Source organism: Agelaius phoeniceus, chromosome W (genome assembly GCF_051311805.1).
Source record: "Agelaius phoeniceus isolate bAgePho1 chromosome W, bAgePho1.hap1, whole genome shotgun sequence".
NCBI lineage: Eukaryota > Metazoa > Chordata > Aves > Passeriformes > Icteridae > Agelaius > Agelaius phoeniceus.
Window position 1 is genome coordinate 2465820 of NC_135301.1, and position 17771 is coordinate 2483590.

Sequence of the window (17771 nt, forward strand, 5' to 3'; positions counted from 1 at the left end):
ATCTCCCCACCTGCTATGGCCTGCTGGCAATTCCCCCTGGGCTCTCTCCATCGCTGGGTGCTGGATCATTTTTACACTGGCTATAACCAGGAAATATTAGCAGAGAATGTAAAATACTGGATGGCTATAAATATACACAGCAATAGGGAGATTGGGCACTAATTCCCATTTATCCTTCCCTTTATGTTTTAAGGAAAGCCACTTAAAGCATCAGGAAGGAGGAAGATCATTCCATCAGGATCCAGCCTGGCAACGGGATAATTGTTCTTTCCATGAAACTATTCCATATTTTAATAGGTTATTAAATTAAAATGTAATGGCCGACAGGTGATTATTAGAATTTATTGGCCGGACCAGTTTAAGAGGATGACTGGGATATTTATCCACCTTTAAAGATACTGGAAATGCTCCCATTTTATAAATCACCTTTTACTCTTTGTTGTGTCACCTAAAAGACTGTTTCACTCTTAATTAGGAAATAGATCCTGCTGCTGACCCTATCATTTACTTCACAGTGTTCCCAGAGGAAGGCTCACCTGCAGATGGCTGGAAAACACTCCTGGAGACCCTTCTTCTTAACTAAAGATCCTTCCAGGCAGTACATGATGATGTCCATCACCTTGGAAACAAAAATTACCAGCAGCTGACAATCGAGTTCTGAAGGTCATCCCATCCCAACAGATCAGGCCGTTCCAAGCTGTGTCCAACCTGGCTTTGACCTTCTTCAGCTTGGGATATTCTCCCCAACCATTTAAAGTTTCTGCAGTACAAAGCAAATCCTTCCTACTCCCAAGGCCCACACGGAAAGCAGCTCCTGGAGCGGAGCCTCGTCCCTGGCTCACCTCCACCAGCAGGTCCACGACGTCGGAGGGCATCTTGTCGATGAGGATCTCGATGACGCGCAGGATCTCGCCCTTGGCGCGGGCCAGCGTGCTGGTGTGGATGTTCTGCTGTGACTGCGTGTTGGCCGCCAGCGCCGTGTGCCGGTGCACCTGGGGACCAGGGACAGCTCTGGCACCGGGGAAGGGCCTCCTGGACCATGGCGCTGGCCCTGGACCCGCACCACCACCAGGGCTGGCCCTGGACCAGCACCACCTCCATGGGCCTCCAGGGCTGGCCTTGAACCCAGCACCACCCCATGGCCACCAGGGCTGGCCCTGGACACTGCACCTCCTCCATGGGCCTCCAGGGCTGGCCTTGAACCCAGCACCACCTCCATGGGCCTCCAGGGCTGGCCCTGGACACTGCACCTCCTCATGGCCACCAGGGCTGGCCCTGGACCCAGCACCACCACCAGGGCTGGCCCTGGACACTGCACCACCTCCATGGGCCTCCAGGGCTGGCCCTGGACCAGCACCACCCCATGGCCACCAGGGCTGGCCTTGAACCCAGCACCACCACCAGGGCTGGCCCTGGACACTGCACCTCCTCACGGTCACCAGGGCTGGCCCTGGACCCAGCACCACCTCCATGGGCCTCCAGGGCTGGCCTTGAACCCAGCACCTCCTCCATGGTCACCAGGGCTGGCCTTGAACCCAGCACCACCCCATGGCCACCAGGGCTGGCCTTGAACCCAGCACCACCTCCATGGTCACCAGGGCTGGCCTTGAACCCAGCACCTCCTCCATGGTCACCATGAGGCCACCCTTGAACCAGCAGCACCTCCATGGTCACCATGAGGCCACCCTTGAACCCAGCACCTCCTTCATGGGCCTCCAGGGCTGGCCCTGGACCCAGCACCACCCCACGGCCACCAGGGCTGGCCCTGGACACTGCACCACCCCATGGCCACCAGGGCTGGCCTTGAAACAGCACCTCCTCATGGTCACCATGAGGCCATCCTTGAACCCAGCACCACCCCATGGTCACCATGAGGCCACCCTTGAACCCAGCGTCACCTCCATGTCCCCACCAAGCCCTGTGTGTCCCTGAGCTCTGCTGGGCTCCAGGCGGGGCTGGGGCGGCTCAGCCCAGCCTGGGACAGGACGGGCCGTGCCCGGGCACACCGAGCCCCCAGCCCCGCGGTGCCCTCACCTCCAGGCGGCTCAGCCCAGCCTGGGACAGGACGGGCCGTGTCCGGGCACACCGAGCCCCCAGCCCCGGGGTGCCCTCACCTCCAGGCGGCTCAGCCCGGCCTGGGACGGGCCGTGCCCGGGCACACCGAGCCCCAGCCCCGCGGTGCCCACCCTGCCCAGCCCGGGGAGAGCCCCCGGCCCCGCGGTGCCCTCACCTCCTTGGCGATGGTGGTGATGAAGGCGGGCGGGCGGGCGGTGGCGATCAGGGACAGCGCGTGGCGAGCCGAGCGCGCCGAGTCGGCCGCGGGGCTCAGGGGCAGCCCCATTGTGATGCTAAACGGGAGCCGCACAAAGGCAGGCACAAAGGGAAGAAATATAGAGTGAAAAGATTAGAACCAGCTTATAATGTCAGTTCAAGGTCACCGGGAGCACTCCAGCAGTTCCAGGATAATGGACTCCCAACAAAGAGCAGTGATTAGGAGTCAGGGTGTTCCAGCATCAACCCCAAATCGAATAATTAACCATGAAGATTGAAAACAGTAAGTGCATCTGTCCAAAGTGGGCAAAAGGCCTTGTTAACAAATTATCTGTATGTGCTGAATACATATCACCCCACGGAGGCCCACGGCGTCTTGCCAAGGATTTATGGTTTGGTCTTTTACAGTATTTTAAACACAGCCTGAAAAATCCCCTGGCCAGAGTAATTCTCCTTAATTCAAGGCTTTTACTGGCTGTGACAAGATAAAAGCAAAAAGCAATAAGGTGGTAAGTACCCAGTAACTGCAAAAATAAAATTTCTACGTGCCCTGCACATTATCCAAAAATTCCCCAAAATGTAGGAACATGGACTCACGCTGGCTTGGGTTGGAGTAGGGGTTTTATAATCACCTATTCCACCCCTGCCGTGGGCAGGGACACCTCCCACTATCCCAGACTGCTCCGAGCCCTGTCCAGCCCAGCCTTGAACACTTCCAGGGATGGGGCAGCCTTTATTTTTCTGGATAACCTGTGGAAGGGGTTCCTCCTTCTCCCCTGTGCCCTCTGACTGATTTTTTGGGAAAAGAATAGCAGTTTATAATCCCAAGCAGTTTATTTTCCTTTCCCATCCCTCACCATCACTGCACAAATTAAAACTCCCAAATGTGAAACTAAACAAAGTCTCCTCCACAAGGTGATGTCCCCACTGGCCTTTCCCTGGAAAAGCACATGCAAATGTAAGTTCCAAACCCCTGTCCATGAGGTGTTCCATGGAAAAGGGGTGAGCCAGGGAAGGAGTTATCCCAGTTAACTTCTGGAGGAGTTGCCAAAGCCAGCAAACCCCGAGTGCCTTTTTCCCTCTCTGAAGGCTCAGTGCCACACCAGCAGTGCTTTCCCTTCAGGATGTAATACCAAATGTGCATTTTCCTGGAGAGCAACAGGCTGTTGGTGAACTGCATGCCTCGGGAGGATGTGACAGGGAGAGCTCGGGGCAGCCCTGGCGCTCCAGCCAGGACAAAAGCACCCCCCAGACCATCCTGGGGTCAGAGCGCTCCAAGGCACAGATGAAATGCACGGACTGATCCGAAGGTGGTGTGCTGAGCTGGCTGCTCACATCACAACAGCCCAGAGAAGCTGTGGCTGCCCCATCCCTGGGATTGTTCCTGGCCAGGCTGGATGGGACTCGGAGCAGCCTGGACAAGTGGAATCTGTGTGAAACACAGCTTAACTCAGAAAGCAAAAACACAGCCACAAATGATTCCCATCATTGTCCCAGCCACGACCCCAGAGGCTCAGAATGCTGGGAGAACAGAGTTCATCCTCAGAGCTGAGCAGCCTCCCTTGGCACAGCGTCACCTCCGGAGCCGGGGTGAGCTGAGGAGTTCCGAGCACCTGAGTTTTGCCTAACAGCTCGGATATTCCCTTGATTCAGCAGGGAAAAAAGAACCCCACTCGTTTTGCTGGTCAATAAACGTGATTTCTTCTTTTCTATCTAAAAGCAGAAGCTTGACATAAAAGCTCTTTAATAAAACCTCCGGGAGAGGCGCCGGCAGCTGTGTGCCGTTATTGTGTCCACGGCAAATCCGGCACAAAGCGGGAGCTCAGCGGGGCTCCGCCAGGGTGAGATCCACACTTAACCCCTGCACACATTGTTGCTCCATTTCTTTCCATCTCCCTCCATCCTGGATCTGTCAGCAATGTAACAGGCCATTTTCAATCTAAATCTTGTTATGGATTAATAAGCAAACGCTTTCGCGCTTATTATGCAATTTATCATGAGGAAAATTGCGCCGGGCTCCTCAAGGCTCCACGCTGATCCCTTCATTTATTCCCTGCTCTTTGGAGGGAGAGCCAGACTAATCTTCCTGACAGCTGAGGGTGGAATCACACCAGCACAAGGACTTGCTGAAGAGCTGTGGGCGCTGGGATCCTAGAAGTCGGGATTTACATAAAACGGGGCTTTGGGAAGGGACGAGGTGGTGCTGCCTCCTGTCACACTACACCGGAATTCACACAACAAACAATGGTAATCCAATTTGTCCATATTTCTCCTGCCAACACAGGGCAAGGACCCGTTCTTTGCATCTTGAGGAAATTAAAACTTACATAAAATGGGCTTAGAACAGTGTCAGAACCCTCAAGACTGATGGATGTGGGAACACATTTCTGGGATGGAAACAGCCCTGGGCAGCTCCTTATTGCAGGAGCCATTTAAATTCTGTGTTTGCCAACAAACATTTCATGGAATTACGGAATGATCCGGGATGAAAGGGACCTTAAGGACGCCACGGGCAGGGGACCCTGTCCTGTCCCCTAGTGCAGGCTGCTCCGTGCCTTGTCCAGGCAGGCTTTGGGCCCTTCGGGGATGGAGCAGCCAGGGCTCCTCCCCAGCACCCGCCCGTCCTTGCCCCCGGGGGCCGCCCGAGCCTGGCACGGCTGGCACTGTACCCACTTGGCCAGCTGCTTCTCGGCGTCGGCGCAGAGCTCCAGCAGCCCCATGAGCACGGCCGACACGTCCATGTAGGGCTCCCAGACGGTGAAGCCGCGGCCGATGAGGTCGATGGCGGTGCGGCGGATGGTGCTGTGCGCCGGGAGCCGCGCGCTGGCCGGCTGCAGCAGCAGGAACGTCAGCGCCTTGCCTGCAGGAGAGCGGGGCTCTCAGGGCATGCACACACCCCGGGCACCCCGGGCACCCTGGGCACCTTCCCCCGGCCCAGCCTGCCCCAAGCAGCTGAGCCAGCCTGAGTGCCAAACACAGCCCTGCCTAAGGAACAGCAGCAATGCACACTGCGGGGGGAATAGAAACGGAATCCTGAACCTCGACCCAGGCTCTGCACGTTTGGGAATATTCATACTGAACTGAACAGCCCACTTTACTCACACGTAAACAGAGGAGGGCAGCGCTGGCCAGTAATTTATTATTATCTTGCCATCGTTATTTATTACCCCTCAATGCTGCTTCTTGTGGTAAAGATAATTGCTGATTTTATCAGGGTTCGCTTGAACTGTCCTCAACAAGTTGCTTGGTTTGTTTATTAAACAAGACCAGGAAAAGCCAACGGAGCTTCTCTGGTTAATTCACACCAACCACTCCTGATCCGTGTGGAACAGCCCCCAAAATCCCCTCCTGTCATGCCACCAGGCTGATTTCCTGCCTCAAAACCAAACCCTTGTTAAAAAGGTGCTCAGATAGAGCCTCCCCTCAGCACCCAGCACCCAGCAGCAGCCCTGACCAGAGGCGGTGCCAGGCTGGGACATCTTTGTTTAAAGCTCTGCCCGGGCTGGAGGCAAGGAATGAATATTGACAGAAGCATCCCGGCGCTAATGAGCTGTTCGTTAGGGCAATAAACATGTCACATTAGAGTCGGCAGACGAGGTAATTAGCCCTGGAAAGGCTCTGGAAGAGCCCAGCACCCCGGCATGCTGTGCATCCCCAGTGCCCATGCACCCTCTCCACACTGAAATGCACCTGGGCACAATTGCTCAGGCAGCCCGGGAACGCCATTGCCACTCCAAGTGGTGCTAAAACAGAGTTTTACTGGAGGTGCTTCACTCTGCACTGGCACATTTGCTTCTTGCATCACTTTATTAACCCAGATGTGCCCCAATGTGCAAATTAATCAGTTTTTGTCAGTGCACAGAAGCCCCTGGATTCCCAAAATGTCTCTCCTTGCTGTGGGATCTCTGTGAGCACACGGCTCCAGGCAGCCTTGTTATCCCCAGTTTGCCAATGGGTTTTAAAAAATGAAATTATTTGCTGGGCAAAATCAATAGCCCAGGCAGGAATGAGCCACTGAGAACTCTGATCAAGATCCAACTAAATCCAAATGATGGACTCCAAGAATAGGATTTAACTTGATTGTGACCCTTTCTAGATGATTTTTTTTCCCCTGATTTTCCACAGAGAGACAGAAATTGGGAGAGCTGGGTTAAGATTCCATATCCCTTCATTCCTTTCTGCTCAGTGGATTTTTAGTCTTTTATTTTTACACCAGATCTTGTCTCAGGTATCAAATCAAAATATAATTGAAAATCACTCGGTTTTTTTTGCATAATGATGATCAGATTATTTTTTCCCCAGTTTCAATCAATCACCTCCCATCTGGAACTGCTCCAGGGCAGGCTGGACAAGCTTGGAGCACCCTGGGCTGGCGGGAGCTGTCCTTGCCCACGGGATGGGGCAGCCACAGCTGTCCAGGGCCTCTGGGCAAGAGCTGTGAGGGATTAATGCAGGTGCCAGGCAAGGGCACAGCTGGAATTCCTGGAGAATTCCACCCTCTCCAGAACACTCAAATCCCAGCTCCTGCCACTGGAAGGCACAGAAACTCCCTGCAGCTGATGGATTTAGGCTTGCCCAGAGAAGCTCTGGATTGCCCACCCTGGAAGTGCCCAAGGCTGGGCTGGGTGGGACTTGGAGCACCCTGGGGCAGTGGAAGGTGACAAACAACAAAGGACAAACCAGATAAAAGCAGTGACAGTGCTCTGCACTCCCTAATCCCGCTCTTTTCCAGGAAAACTGAATGAAGACATCCCCAGGGGAGGCAGGAGATGCTGGGGGCGCTCCCAGCCCATTCCCACTCCCCAATCCCACTGATCAAACCCATCCCCAGGGGATGTGCAGGGGGCACTCCCAGCCCATTCCCACTCCCCTTTTCCAGCTAAACTGATCAAACCCATCCCCAGGGGGTGTGCAGGGCCACTCCCAGCCCATTCCCACTCTCCTTTTCCAGTCCCACTGAACAGCTCCATCCCCAGGGGATGCAGGGAGCACTCACAGCCCATTCCTACTCCCCAATCCCATTGAACAGACCCATCCCCAGGGATGCTGGGGGCACTCCCAGCCCATTCCCACTCCCCAATCCCACTGAACAGACCCATCCCCAGGAGATGCTGGGGGTGCTCCCAGCCCATTCCCATTCCCCAATCCCACTGATCAAACCCATCCCCAGGGGATGTGCAGGGGGCACTCCCAGCCCATTCCCATTCCCCAATCCCACTGATCAGCCCCACCCCCAGGGGTTCCAGGGGCACTCCCAGCCATTCCCACTCCCCTTTTCCAATCCCACAGATCAAACCCATCCCCAGGGGTTCCAGGGGCACTCCCAGCCCATTCCCATTCCCCAATCCCACTGATCAGTCCCACCCCCAGGGGTTCCAGGGGCACTCCCAGCCCATTCCCACTCCCCAATCCCAATCCCACTGATCAGTCCCCTCCCCAGGGGTTCCAGGGGCACTCCCAGCCCATTCCCACTCCCCAATCCCAATCCCACTGATCAAACCCACCCCCAGGGGTTCCAGGGGCACTCCCAGCCCATTCCCACTCCCCAATCCCAATCCCACTGATCAAACCCACCCCCAGGGGTTCCAGGGGCACTCCCAGCCCATTCCCACTCCCCAATCCCAATCCCACTGATCAGTCCCATCCCCAGGGGTTCCAGGGGCACTCCCAGCCCATTCCCACTCCCCAATCCCAATCCCACTGATCAGTCCCATCCCCAGGGGTTCCAGGGGCACTCCCAGCCCATTCCCACTCCCCAATCCCAATCCCACTGATCAGTCCCATCCCCAGGGGTTCCAGGGGCACTCCCAGCCCATTCCCACTCCCCAATCCCACGGATCAGTCCCCTCCCCAGGGGATGCAGGGGCACTCACAGGTGTGCCGGGCCAGGGAGTAGTTGGCGCCGGCGCTGGTGAGGCCGAAGCCCTCGGGGATCTGGCTGGAGCTGCGGGGCCGCGCCAGCAGCTTGGGGGGCTCGATCTCAGCGCCGAACTCGGCGCCGATGACGCCCAGCAGCACGATGGCCGTGGCCTGCTTGCGCCGCTCCTCGTAGGACGAGGACGCCTTCCTGGGCTGGGGCAGCGCCGCCGGGCAGCCTGCGGGACACACGGACAGACGGACGGACGGACGGGGCACGGGGTTAGTGCGGAAAGCGGCGGCATCGGCGCCTCGGCCGCGCCCTGCGAGCACCGCCGCGCCCCCATCCACCCCCAAACACCTCCGGGCAACGACAGAAAGTTCTGTGTTTATCTGAGGATTTCTGGGCTGCTTCTCGCTCACTTTAAACTGACAGGTTGGAATTGTTATTGGTTTTAAAAGGTGGGGTTTTTTTCAGGATAGGTTCTTTGCATTCTATAAAAGCATCTTTTTGATATAGGATCCATCACCACATCCAGCCTCCTATTAAATGTCAGGATATTTAACTTTTAGGATAACACCATTAAACCAAAGGGATATTTTCATACAGCAAATGGCACCCATGGAATTACAAAACCACAATTATGAATTTTACATAAAAGTGAAATATTTGTTATTAGTTTAACGCAGTCCAGAGATTCTGAATCCCACCAAGCAGAGGAGGTTTTTTTATTTGGAGTAAAATCCCAAAATCTGGGAAGAAATTATTGGAACAAAACCAGATTCATTTTAACAAATAAAGCCCACTCTCACCTAGCTGCTGATTTCCAGCATCCTGGGAAATTCCCTACCATTTATTCCAAAATTTAAGAAGTTTTAATCCTTCCCAAGTGCTGTTTGCTGAGGAATTGGGAGGCATCCCCTGGATTAATGCAGGGTGGATTAATGAAGCGCATGGGATGTCCCTGTTAATGACATCCATGGGGCTCCCGAGGAAAACAAGGAATTAACCAAAATTTAGGAGCTGTGCTCGAGCCAAAAGGGAGAGAAAAACAAGGGAAACCTTAACAATGGGAAGGGAGGCAGAAAAGAGGGAAAAAATCGATAGCAACTGCCTTTGGAGGAAGAAGGATGCGAAGGGGCTGGAACAAAGCAGGGCAGGAGCAGCTGGAGGTGCCCAGGAGCCGCCGGAGCCTGTCCCACACGCTGTTAACCCTTGCACAGCCGCAGGGAGCCTCCCTCACACACGGAATGGGCTGGGCTGTGCGGGACCCAGGGCCCATCCCTCATCCACAGCCCAGGCACTGCCCAGCCTGGCTCTGGGCACTTCCAGGGTGGGGAGGCCTCGAGCTCTGCGGGCCACAGAACCTGCACCAAGGGAATTTTCATGTATCGACCTGGAACGGCCCAAGAATCCTGCTGGGAATGTGTGGATTCCCCTGGGAAAGCTGCCAGCCCGGGCACCAGGAGCTGAGCTCCCTCCTCCTGCTGCTGCCCCTGTGCCAGGACATTGCTCCTTATCCACCCCACAGCAATTGCAGCCAGCACAGGGGGGAAAGACCCACAGTGTCCCATGAGCTCCATCCTCACAGCTGCAGGGCAGGATTTGCTGCCTCAAACAGAGAACAACCCCCAAAATCAACTCCAAGGAACCCAAAGCAAGCCAAGGCAAGCCCTGAGGTGCAGCAGAACCCCCTCTGGAAGAGGAGATCCCACCTGGCCGTGCCACCTGGGTGCTTTGTCCCCATGCTGGGCGCCCCTTTAATCACAGATCCATTTTCCTGACAGGGGCCTGGATCAGCCCATCAGGGGCAGGAAATGAATAACCCCAATGGCTCCACGGGAAAGCACAAGCTGTGCTGCCAGGAGGGCAAAAACCCCGGGACTGCAGCTGGAAAAATCCCAGTCCAGGCTGAGGGAAGGACAAAACAATCCCCGGTGTTCCCACTGCAAGCCCTGTGGCCTGGGGGCATGGAAACAGGGGGGGAAAGTGCCTAAACCTGCCTGGATTGCAGGATGGAAACAGGGGGAAGTGCCTAAACCTGCCTGGATTGCAGGATGGAAACAGGGGGGAAGTGCCTAAACCTGCCTGGATTGCAGGATGGAAACAGGGGGGAAAGTGCCTAAACCTGCCTGGACTGCAGGATGGAAACAGGGGGGAAAGTGCCTAAACCTGCCTGGATTGCAGGATGGGCAAGGGGAAGTGCCTAAACCTGCCTGGATTGCAGGATGGAAACAAAGGGGAAGTGCCTAAACCTGCCTGGATTGCAGGCTGGGCAGGAAGGAGGTGCCCAAAGCCCCTTGGCTGCAGGCTGGGCAGGGGGAAGGAGGTGCCCAAACCCCCTTGGCTGCAGGCTGGGCAGGAAGGAGGTGCCCAAACCCCCTCGGTTGGGAGGCTGGGATGGAAGGAGGTGCCCAAAGCCCCTTGGCTGCAGGCTGGGACGGAAGGAGGTGCCCAAACCCCTTTGGTTGGCAGGCTGGGCAGGAAGGAGGTGCCCAAAGCCTCTTGGTTGCAGGATGGGCAGGGGAAGGAGGTGCCCAAAGCCCCTCGGTTGCAGGCTGGGCAGGGGGAAGGAGGTGCCCAAACCCCCTCGGTTGCAGGCTGGGCAGGAAGGAGGTGCCCAAAGCCCCTCGGCTGCAGGCTGGGCAGGAAGGAGGTGCCCAAACCCCCTCGGTTGCAGGCTGGGCAGGAAGGAGGTGCCCAAAGCCCCTCGGCTGCAGGCTGGGCAGGAAGGAGGTGCCCAAAGCCCCTTGGCTGCAGGCTGGGCAGGAAGGAGGTGCCCAAAGCCCCCTCGGCCGTTCCTGGGTGCGCGGCTCCCTCTGCTGGCTCCACACACAACGGAAGCTGCAATTCCCGCAGAATTTGGGAATTCCTCCCTGACAGCCCATCCTCTGCGATGGCTGCCATCACTAATCCGGTGCCAGCTGCTTCTGACAACAAATGCAACCGGTGCTCTGGAATATCTGGGATTCTGAATGGGGAATAATGGAATGGCAGAGCTCTTTAGGAGCTGGGAGCTGTCATGCATCAGAAATTACACCTTCATTTCTTTAATTGCAGGTAGAAGATGTGCTTTGCTTTAAATGAGGGTGTTTTTCATTCCCATCTGCTGCAGTTCAGTGGAATTTGCTGAGGGAATGTTTCCCTGTGCTGCAGCAGCACCTGGGAACACAAAATGGGTGAGGATGCTGCAGCCTTCCCAGGGAAACAGGCAGAGACAAAATGGACCCTGTGCTGCTCAGATGGGGAATTCCAGGCACCTTTCAGCCAGGTTTGACAGCACTGGGCCCACCCATCAAAAATGCCCTCATGGAAGGGATGAGAATCTCAATTTTTTAAAGATCTGGTTATTGTTAATGGGATCTCAATATAAAGAGTCTGCAGAGCAATGGTATTTAATACTGGATTTGAACTTCAGTGGCAACTTCCCAACGGGATCACTTGGAACAAGCAGTGATGAGCAAGGTTTAATTTGGAGCAGTTGCAGCCAAAATAAAATTAAAGAAAAAAGCAGCACACACCCTTCCACCAGATTTCTGATGTGCAGGAATGGGATTGTGGAGTTTCAGAGTCACTGGCATCAATTTTCCTACAAAAACTCACCCACAAAACCAGACCCACAAACCAAAAAATACCATTTCAGAAGTGATGTCATGGCTTTAATGGCAGCAGGCCTGGAGCTCAGGAAACCAATCCCAAAGAAACCTGGGAAGCTTTAATGGCAGCAGGCCTGGAGCTCAGGAAACCAATCCCAAAGAAACCTGGGAAGCTTTAATGGCAGCAGGCCTGGAGCTCAGGAATCCATCCCAAAAGGAAAATGCAGGAACCCAGGTTGTTAAAATTCACACTGCTACAAGCTCAACAGGAGCAACTACAATTAAAAGTGCACTTACCATTTGTTACAGAGCTTCCTTGTGAAAGATTTGATTTCTCTGAGTAAAACAGTTGTAATATCACACAGAACAAATAATGAATCACTTGGGAATTCATTTGAGGTTACCCAAATCAGAAAGTCTGTAATTTACACAATTCAAAATATCCCCTGAATAAGCCAGTTCACCAAATTCCCAAATTCTGACCACTGGAGCCAGGAGAATTTATGCCCAAGTGGGAAAAAACGCTGCTGCCCATGTGTGAAGTATTTAAACAAAACATTTGGTCTATTTTTAGTTTCCAAAAAAACTTTTCAGGCATTAAAAGGAAATTTGAGGACAGACCAAATTTTCTAAGTAACTTCTGAATAAAAACACTGAGTGTATTAAGGATCCTCAGCTAAAATGTTTCCTTGTCCTTTAGTTCTGAGGTGCAAATGATCCTTTTAAGAAATGATCTTTATGAGGGGAAGCTTTGGGGAATCCCAAGTTGGAAAAGATCCCATTGAGAGGCAATCCCATCAACAAACATTGGTGCTCATGGGACCATCAGAAACTGAGCTGAAGGTGTCAGAAAATTCTTATTTTCCCTCTCTTGTCCCCGTACAAAGCTCACTGTGTGCCCCGGCACCCAACATTTGGGATGCAGCCCCTTGGTTCAGCTCCTGCCCCGGAAGGGACGGTGTGGGGAGCCAGTGTAAGGGATGACAACAGCCCAGAGACCCTTTACTCCTGCAGAGCTGCTGTGGGCAGCTCTGAGAGCATTAATTAAGCACGTTCATTATGCTGGGAGCATTAATGATCCCGGGGCTCACCTGCTGCGATGTCATCATCCACCAGGTCGTGCTCCTCCTCCTGCGCCTTGGCCTCGGCTCCCGCGGGCTCTGCGGCGGCGCCCGCGCTCTGCAGGGCGTCTGTGGTCACCCCGGCTGGAGAGCAACCAAATCCAGGGCTGGCAACGGCTCCCTGCTCCTGCAGCAGCAGCTGAACCTCACTGCAGCCCTCCCTGCCCCTGCAGCAGCAGCTGAACCTCACTGCAGCCCTCCCTGCCCTGCTCCTTCCCCTCCGGCCTCGCACGAGATCCTCGGCCCCAGCCAGGAACAGCAGAGTCTGGAACGGGTCTGGCTCTGACATGGATTGCTGCCCATTGCTGCCCATTCCAGCCAGGAACAGCAGAGTCTGCAATGGGTCTGGCTCTGGCAGGGATTGCTCCCCATTGCTGCCCATTCCAGCCAGGGACAGCAGAGTCTGCAATGGGTCTGGCTCTGGCATGGATTGCTGCCCATTCCAGCCAGGAACAGCAGAGTCTGGAACGGGTCTGGCTCTGACATGGATTGCTGCCCATTGCTCCCCATTCCAGCCAGGGACAGCAGAGTCTGCAATGGGTCTGGCTCTGGCATGGATTGCTGCCCATTGCTGCCCATTCCAGCCAGGAACAGCAGAGTCTGGAACGGGTCTGGCTCTGACATGGATTGCTGCCCATTCCAGCCTCAAACAGCAGAATCTGGAACTGATCTGGCTCTGGCATGGATTGCTCCCCATTGCTCCCCATTTCAGCCCCAAACAGCAGAATCTGAAACAGATCTGGCTCTGGCATGGATTGCTGCCCATTCCAGCCTCAAACAGCAGAGTCTGGAACTGATCTGGCTCTGGCATGGATTGCTCCCCATTTCAGCCCCAAACAGCAGAGTCTGGAACAGATCTGGCTCTGGCATGGATTGCTGCCCATTTCAGCCCCAAACAGCAGAGTCTGGAACAGATCTGGCTCTGGCATGGATTGCTGCCCATTTCAGCCAGGAACAGCAGAGTCTGGAACAGATCTGCCTCTGGCATGGATTGCTGCCCATTCCAGCCAGGAACAGCAGAGTCTGGAACAGATCTGGCTCTGGCATGGATTGCTGCCCATTGCTGCCAGGAACAGCAGAGTCTGGAACAGATCTGGCTCTGGCATGGATTGCTGCCCATCCCTGGGAGTGTCCAGGCCACTCTGGCACAGCCTGCTCTGCTGGGATGTGTCCCTGCCTGCTCCACAGCATCCAGGACAGCCAGCACATCCCATTTTCTGCTGCCACACTGCAGGTTTCCCTTCAAAACAAACCACAATGCATCCAAACTAAAAGAGCTTTAGGAACAGGAGAAGCACAAGGCTCCACAGGTCATTTCTGGGCAGAAAGGAGCTAGAATAAAGAACATTTCTTTATCTTTCCTATGGTCCTCCCTCTCCTAGCAGAGAGCTTTTCACAAGTCTGTTAGATCCCAAATAATTCTTATTCCCTTCAATTCCTCCAACTCTGCACCCTTCATTCCAAGAGTTTCAACGCTTACCATAAAAACCTAATCCCAAATTTGCCAGTTTTGACCCACAGGAATGATTTCCAGTCTAACTGAGCTCAAACCACATCCCAACATGTTCCATTAGGATTCAATACCACAGACACTGGAAAACCAGCTGGGGAATACGAATGAAAAATCATTTCCAGGGGAAAAAAGCTCCTGGGAATGCTCTGAATGACTGCAGGGAGAATCTCATGCCAGGATGGATAACTGGGAATGTGGGGTTCCCAGGATAGATGGGATTGTGGGGTTCCCAAGATGGATAACTGGGAATGTGGGGTTCATTCAGTGGGTAATTGGGAATGTGGGGTTCCCTCAGTGGATAACTGGGAATGTGGGGTTCCTCAGTGGATGAGTGTGAATGTGGGGTTCATTCAGTGGATAATTGTGAATGTGGGGTTCCCAGGATGGATAACTGTGAATGTGGGGTTCCCAGGATCAATAACTGTGAATGTGGGGTTCCCTCATTGGATAATTGTGAATGTGGGGTTCCCAGGATGGATAACTGTGAATGTGGGGTTCCCAGGATGGATAACTGTGAATGTGGGGTTCCCTCAATGGATAACTGTGAATGTGGGGTTCCCAGGATGGATAACTGTGAATGAGGGGTTCCCAGGATCAATAACTGTGAATGAGGGGTTCCCAGGATGGATAACTGTGAATGTGGGGTTCCCTCAGTGGTAACTGTGAATGAGGGGTTCCCAGGCCCCACACCCCCGTTTCCCATACGAGGGCAGTGCCTGCCAGGGTGCTCCTTACGGGAGATGACGCTGTCCATGTACTGGGGCAGGTAGGGAGCCCAGGTGTCGATGGTCTCCTTGCGGCCGGCCTGCTCGATCCTGCGCAGCTCCGCCAGCAGCAGCGCCTGCGCCGCCTCCCGCACCTGCAACGGGGCAAACACAGCTCCAGAGGGGCACCACAGGAACTGCACAGACACAGCTCCACAGGAACTGCACAGACACAGCTCCAGAGGGGCCACAGGAACTGCACAGACACAGCTCCAGAGGGGCACCAGCCACACCAACACCCAGCTCTAGTGCCCTTCCTGAGGGTAAAACCGGGCTTGAACTGGGAGCTGTTCCAGCAGCAGCGCCTGCGCCGCCTCCCACACCTGAAACGGGGCAAACACAGCTCCAGAGGGGCAACAGGAACTGCACAGACACAGCTCCACAGGAACTGCACAGACACAGCTCCAGAGGGGCACACACTGAACAGGCACCAAGGCTCAGTGCCGTTCCTGAGAGTCAAACCAGGCTTTAAATTCCATGAAAATAGAAATTGGAACTATTCCAGCACAAACACAGTTCTGATGCCTTCAGTTTCAGCGTTCACGTTTTCCACGTTCTGCACTGCATTAGTGTGTAACTCTGAATTTCACATAAAGTGTTGGCAAGTTCTCTTCAGAGTTTAGTTCAGAGTTTAGTCACACCAAACAATCTTTTTCCAGCCACAGAGCCACAAGCACAAACAATAGAGAATTGAGAGGAACAAACTGGGAGGGTGGGACTGCACAACCTGGAGATGGGATTGGACAATGAACCCTGATATGGAAATGGAGCAAAACTTATAAAAGTGTGAAATTTGTGACCTGGAGTCCATCAGGGGTGCAGCCCTTGCACTAGCCAAGGTGTATCCTTTAAAAGCCTTTTATTAAGGCAGAAGGGTGATGGAAAACATTTCCTTTTAAACTGGTGCAGCATGGTATTTAAAAGACAAAAAAGACCAAGAAGGACTCTCATATTAAGAAGTAATTGTGCTTTGTTGGACTCAAACCTGCTTTTGCTGTTACTCCTTTTTTCTCGCGGTGGAAATAACAGTGGCAACAGCAGGAAGGATGATGATGAGCAACAGTTACTAACAATAACAATAATAACAATAAGAAAGAAGAGGAGGGCTGGGCTCACCTCCAGGCAGCGATCCTGCCACCGCCGGGCCAGCATCTCCAGCAGGGGCGGCCGGAACCTGTCGAGCCCCAGCAGGTCGGGCAGCATCACGCAGTGCATGGCAGCCAGCTGGCTCCAGCCTGGGGAGCACAGACAGTGAGCCCACAGTCACCAGCACGGCCCTGAGCATCACCCAGCCCAGCCTCATCGCCCTCTGCTCGCGTTTCAATAGCAGCAGGGACACCAAACCCATCCTCGCCTAAACGCGTGCAGACAGAGCCGAGCGCAGCTCATCCTCATCTGCACACTGCTGTCCTCATTCTCCACCTGGGGTCTTTATCTTAGCACACTCAGTCCAGGGGCATTCCTACTACGGCTCTGGGCAGGTAAAACCAGGAGAGAAGGCCAGAGTTCAAATAAAAATGTCCCATATTCTATTAAATATATGTGCGGAATTCAATTCAAATCTCCACCAACACCGAAACCCAGCTTTAAGCGGTGTGAAAAGCCAGCAGGAAAGCCTAGCCCAGGTACCCTTGGAGGAATTCCCTTAGAAATCAAATACATGATTTGGAAATCAAAGAACAATGAGGAGGGCTCTTAGCTGGAGTAAAGGACAAGTAGAAAGTGAGGAAGGAAATACCTTCGTTGACTAAGAAACAGGAATGGAAAGCAGAAGTGTCAGAGTGCCCAGATTCCGTGCTGGAAGCAGCAGCAGGAGCAACTTGCAGAGGAAAGAAGAAGAAATAAAAAGAGAGAGAAAAAAAAGAGAGGGAAGTGAGGAGAGCAGCAGCAGAAGAACGGGTTAGTATCACTGGAGAATGGAAAACAAGGGGAGGCTGGCGTGATCTTCAACTTAAATATTCAGCTTAAAAGTAACACTCAGCTTCAAAGTAATATTCAACTCAAAAGAATATCCAACTTAATGAGAATTCCAGGTTTTCCAAGAAGGAAGAGGCAGACATGCAGCTGCAGAGGAACATGGAGACAGTGGCAGGAGCTGGGATGTTTTGAAAAGACCCAAGTACATCTAAATCGAGTGATTTAAAATATGTTTATGGGCAGGTGGCTTTGCTTTAACCTCATGCTTGACTGTAAGCTAGAAACCCAGGAATTTTGCTGCTTCTTCCTGTGCTTTTCCCACATTTCCACAGATTTGGAAGTTGTGCACCAAAGGCCAAGAAATAACCCCCAGTCAGCCCGAGCTGCCCCGTCTGTCACTCCAAGATGTCCAGGATGAATTCCTGAGGGCTGCCTGGAATTTACCTTCATTTTAAACGGGCCTCTAGGCAGAAATGCAACTCTTTGCCCCAGGAATGCCAAAAAGCCTGAAGGAGAAGGACACAAGCCCCCTTTTTTCCAGGCCTTCCACCCCACCAGCACATGGGAGGCACAGTGTGGCTGCAGTAAATCCCTTCCCACCCCACTGGCACAGGGTGCACCAAATTTAGGAAAAACAGAAATGACAGCTGCAACAAAACCCCCCAGCCTGAAACCAAAGCCTCACTCCAGAGTTTTTTGCCTGGTTCTGCTGGATTTGCTCACTCTGTTCCA

At 53.8% G+C, this 17771-nt stretch overlaps 1 protein-coding gene across 3 annotated transcripts in view; it reads right to left on the reverse strand.

Moving 5' to 3' along the window:
* Positions 1-17771, reverse strand: part of LOC143696573 (WD repeat-containing protein 7-like) — a 44882-nt gene that overhangs the window by 10083 nt on the left and 17028 nt on the right. For all 3 annotated transcript variants that reach the window (XM_077193146.1, XM_077193147.1, XM_077193145.1), the window contains exons 17-25: positions 16861-16941; positions 16239-16357; positions 15094-15217; positions 12816-12929; positions 8145-8366; positions 4945-5131; positions 2231-2348; positions 843-992; positions 537-619 (exon numbers count right to left, since the gene is read on the reverse strand). In XM_077193146.1, coding sequence (XP_077049261.1) covers positions 537-619; positions 843-992; positions 2231-2348; positions 4945-5131; positions 8145-8366; positions 12816-12929; positions 15094-15217; positions 16239-16357; positions 16861-16941 — 1198 coding nt within the window. The remainder of the gene's footprint in view (positions 1-536; positions 620-842; positions 993-2230; positions 2349-4944; positions 5132-8144; positions 8367-12815; positions 12930-15093; positions 15218-16238; positions 16358-16860; positions 16942-17771) is intronic.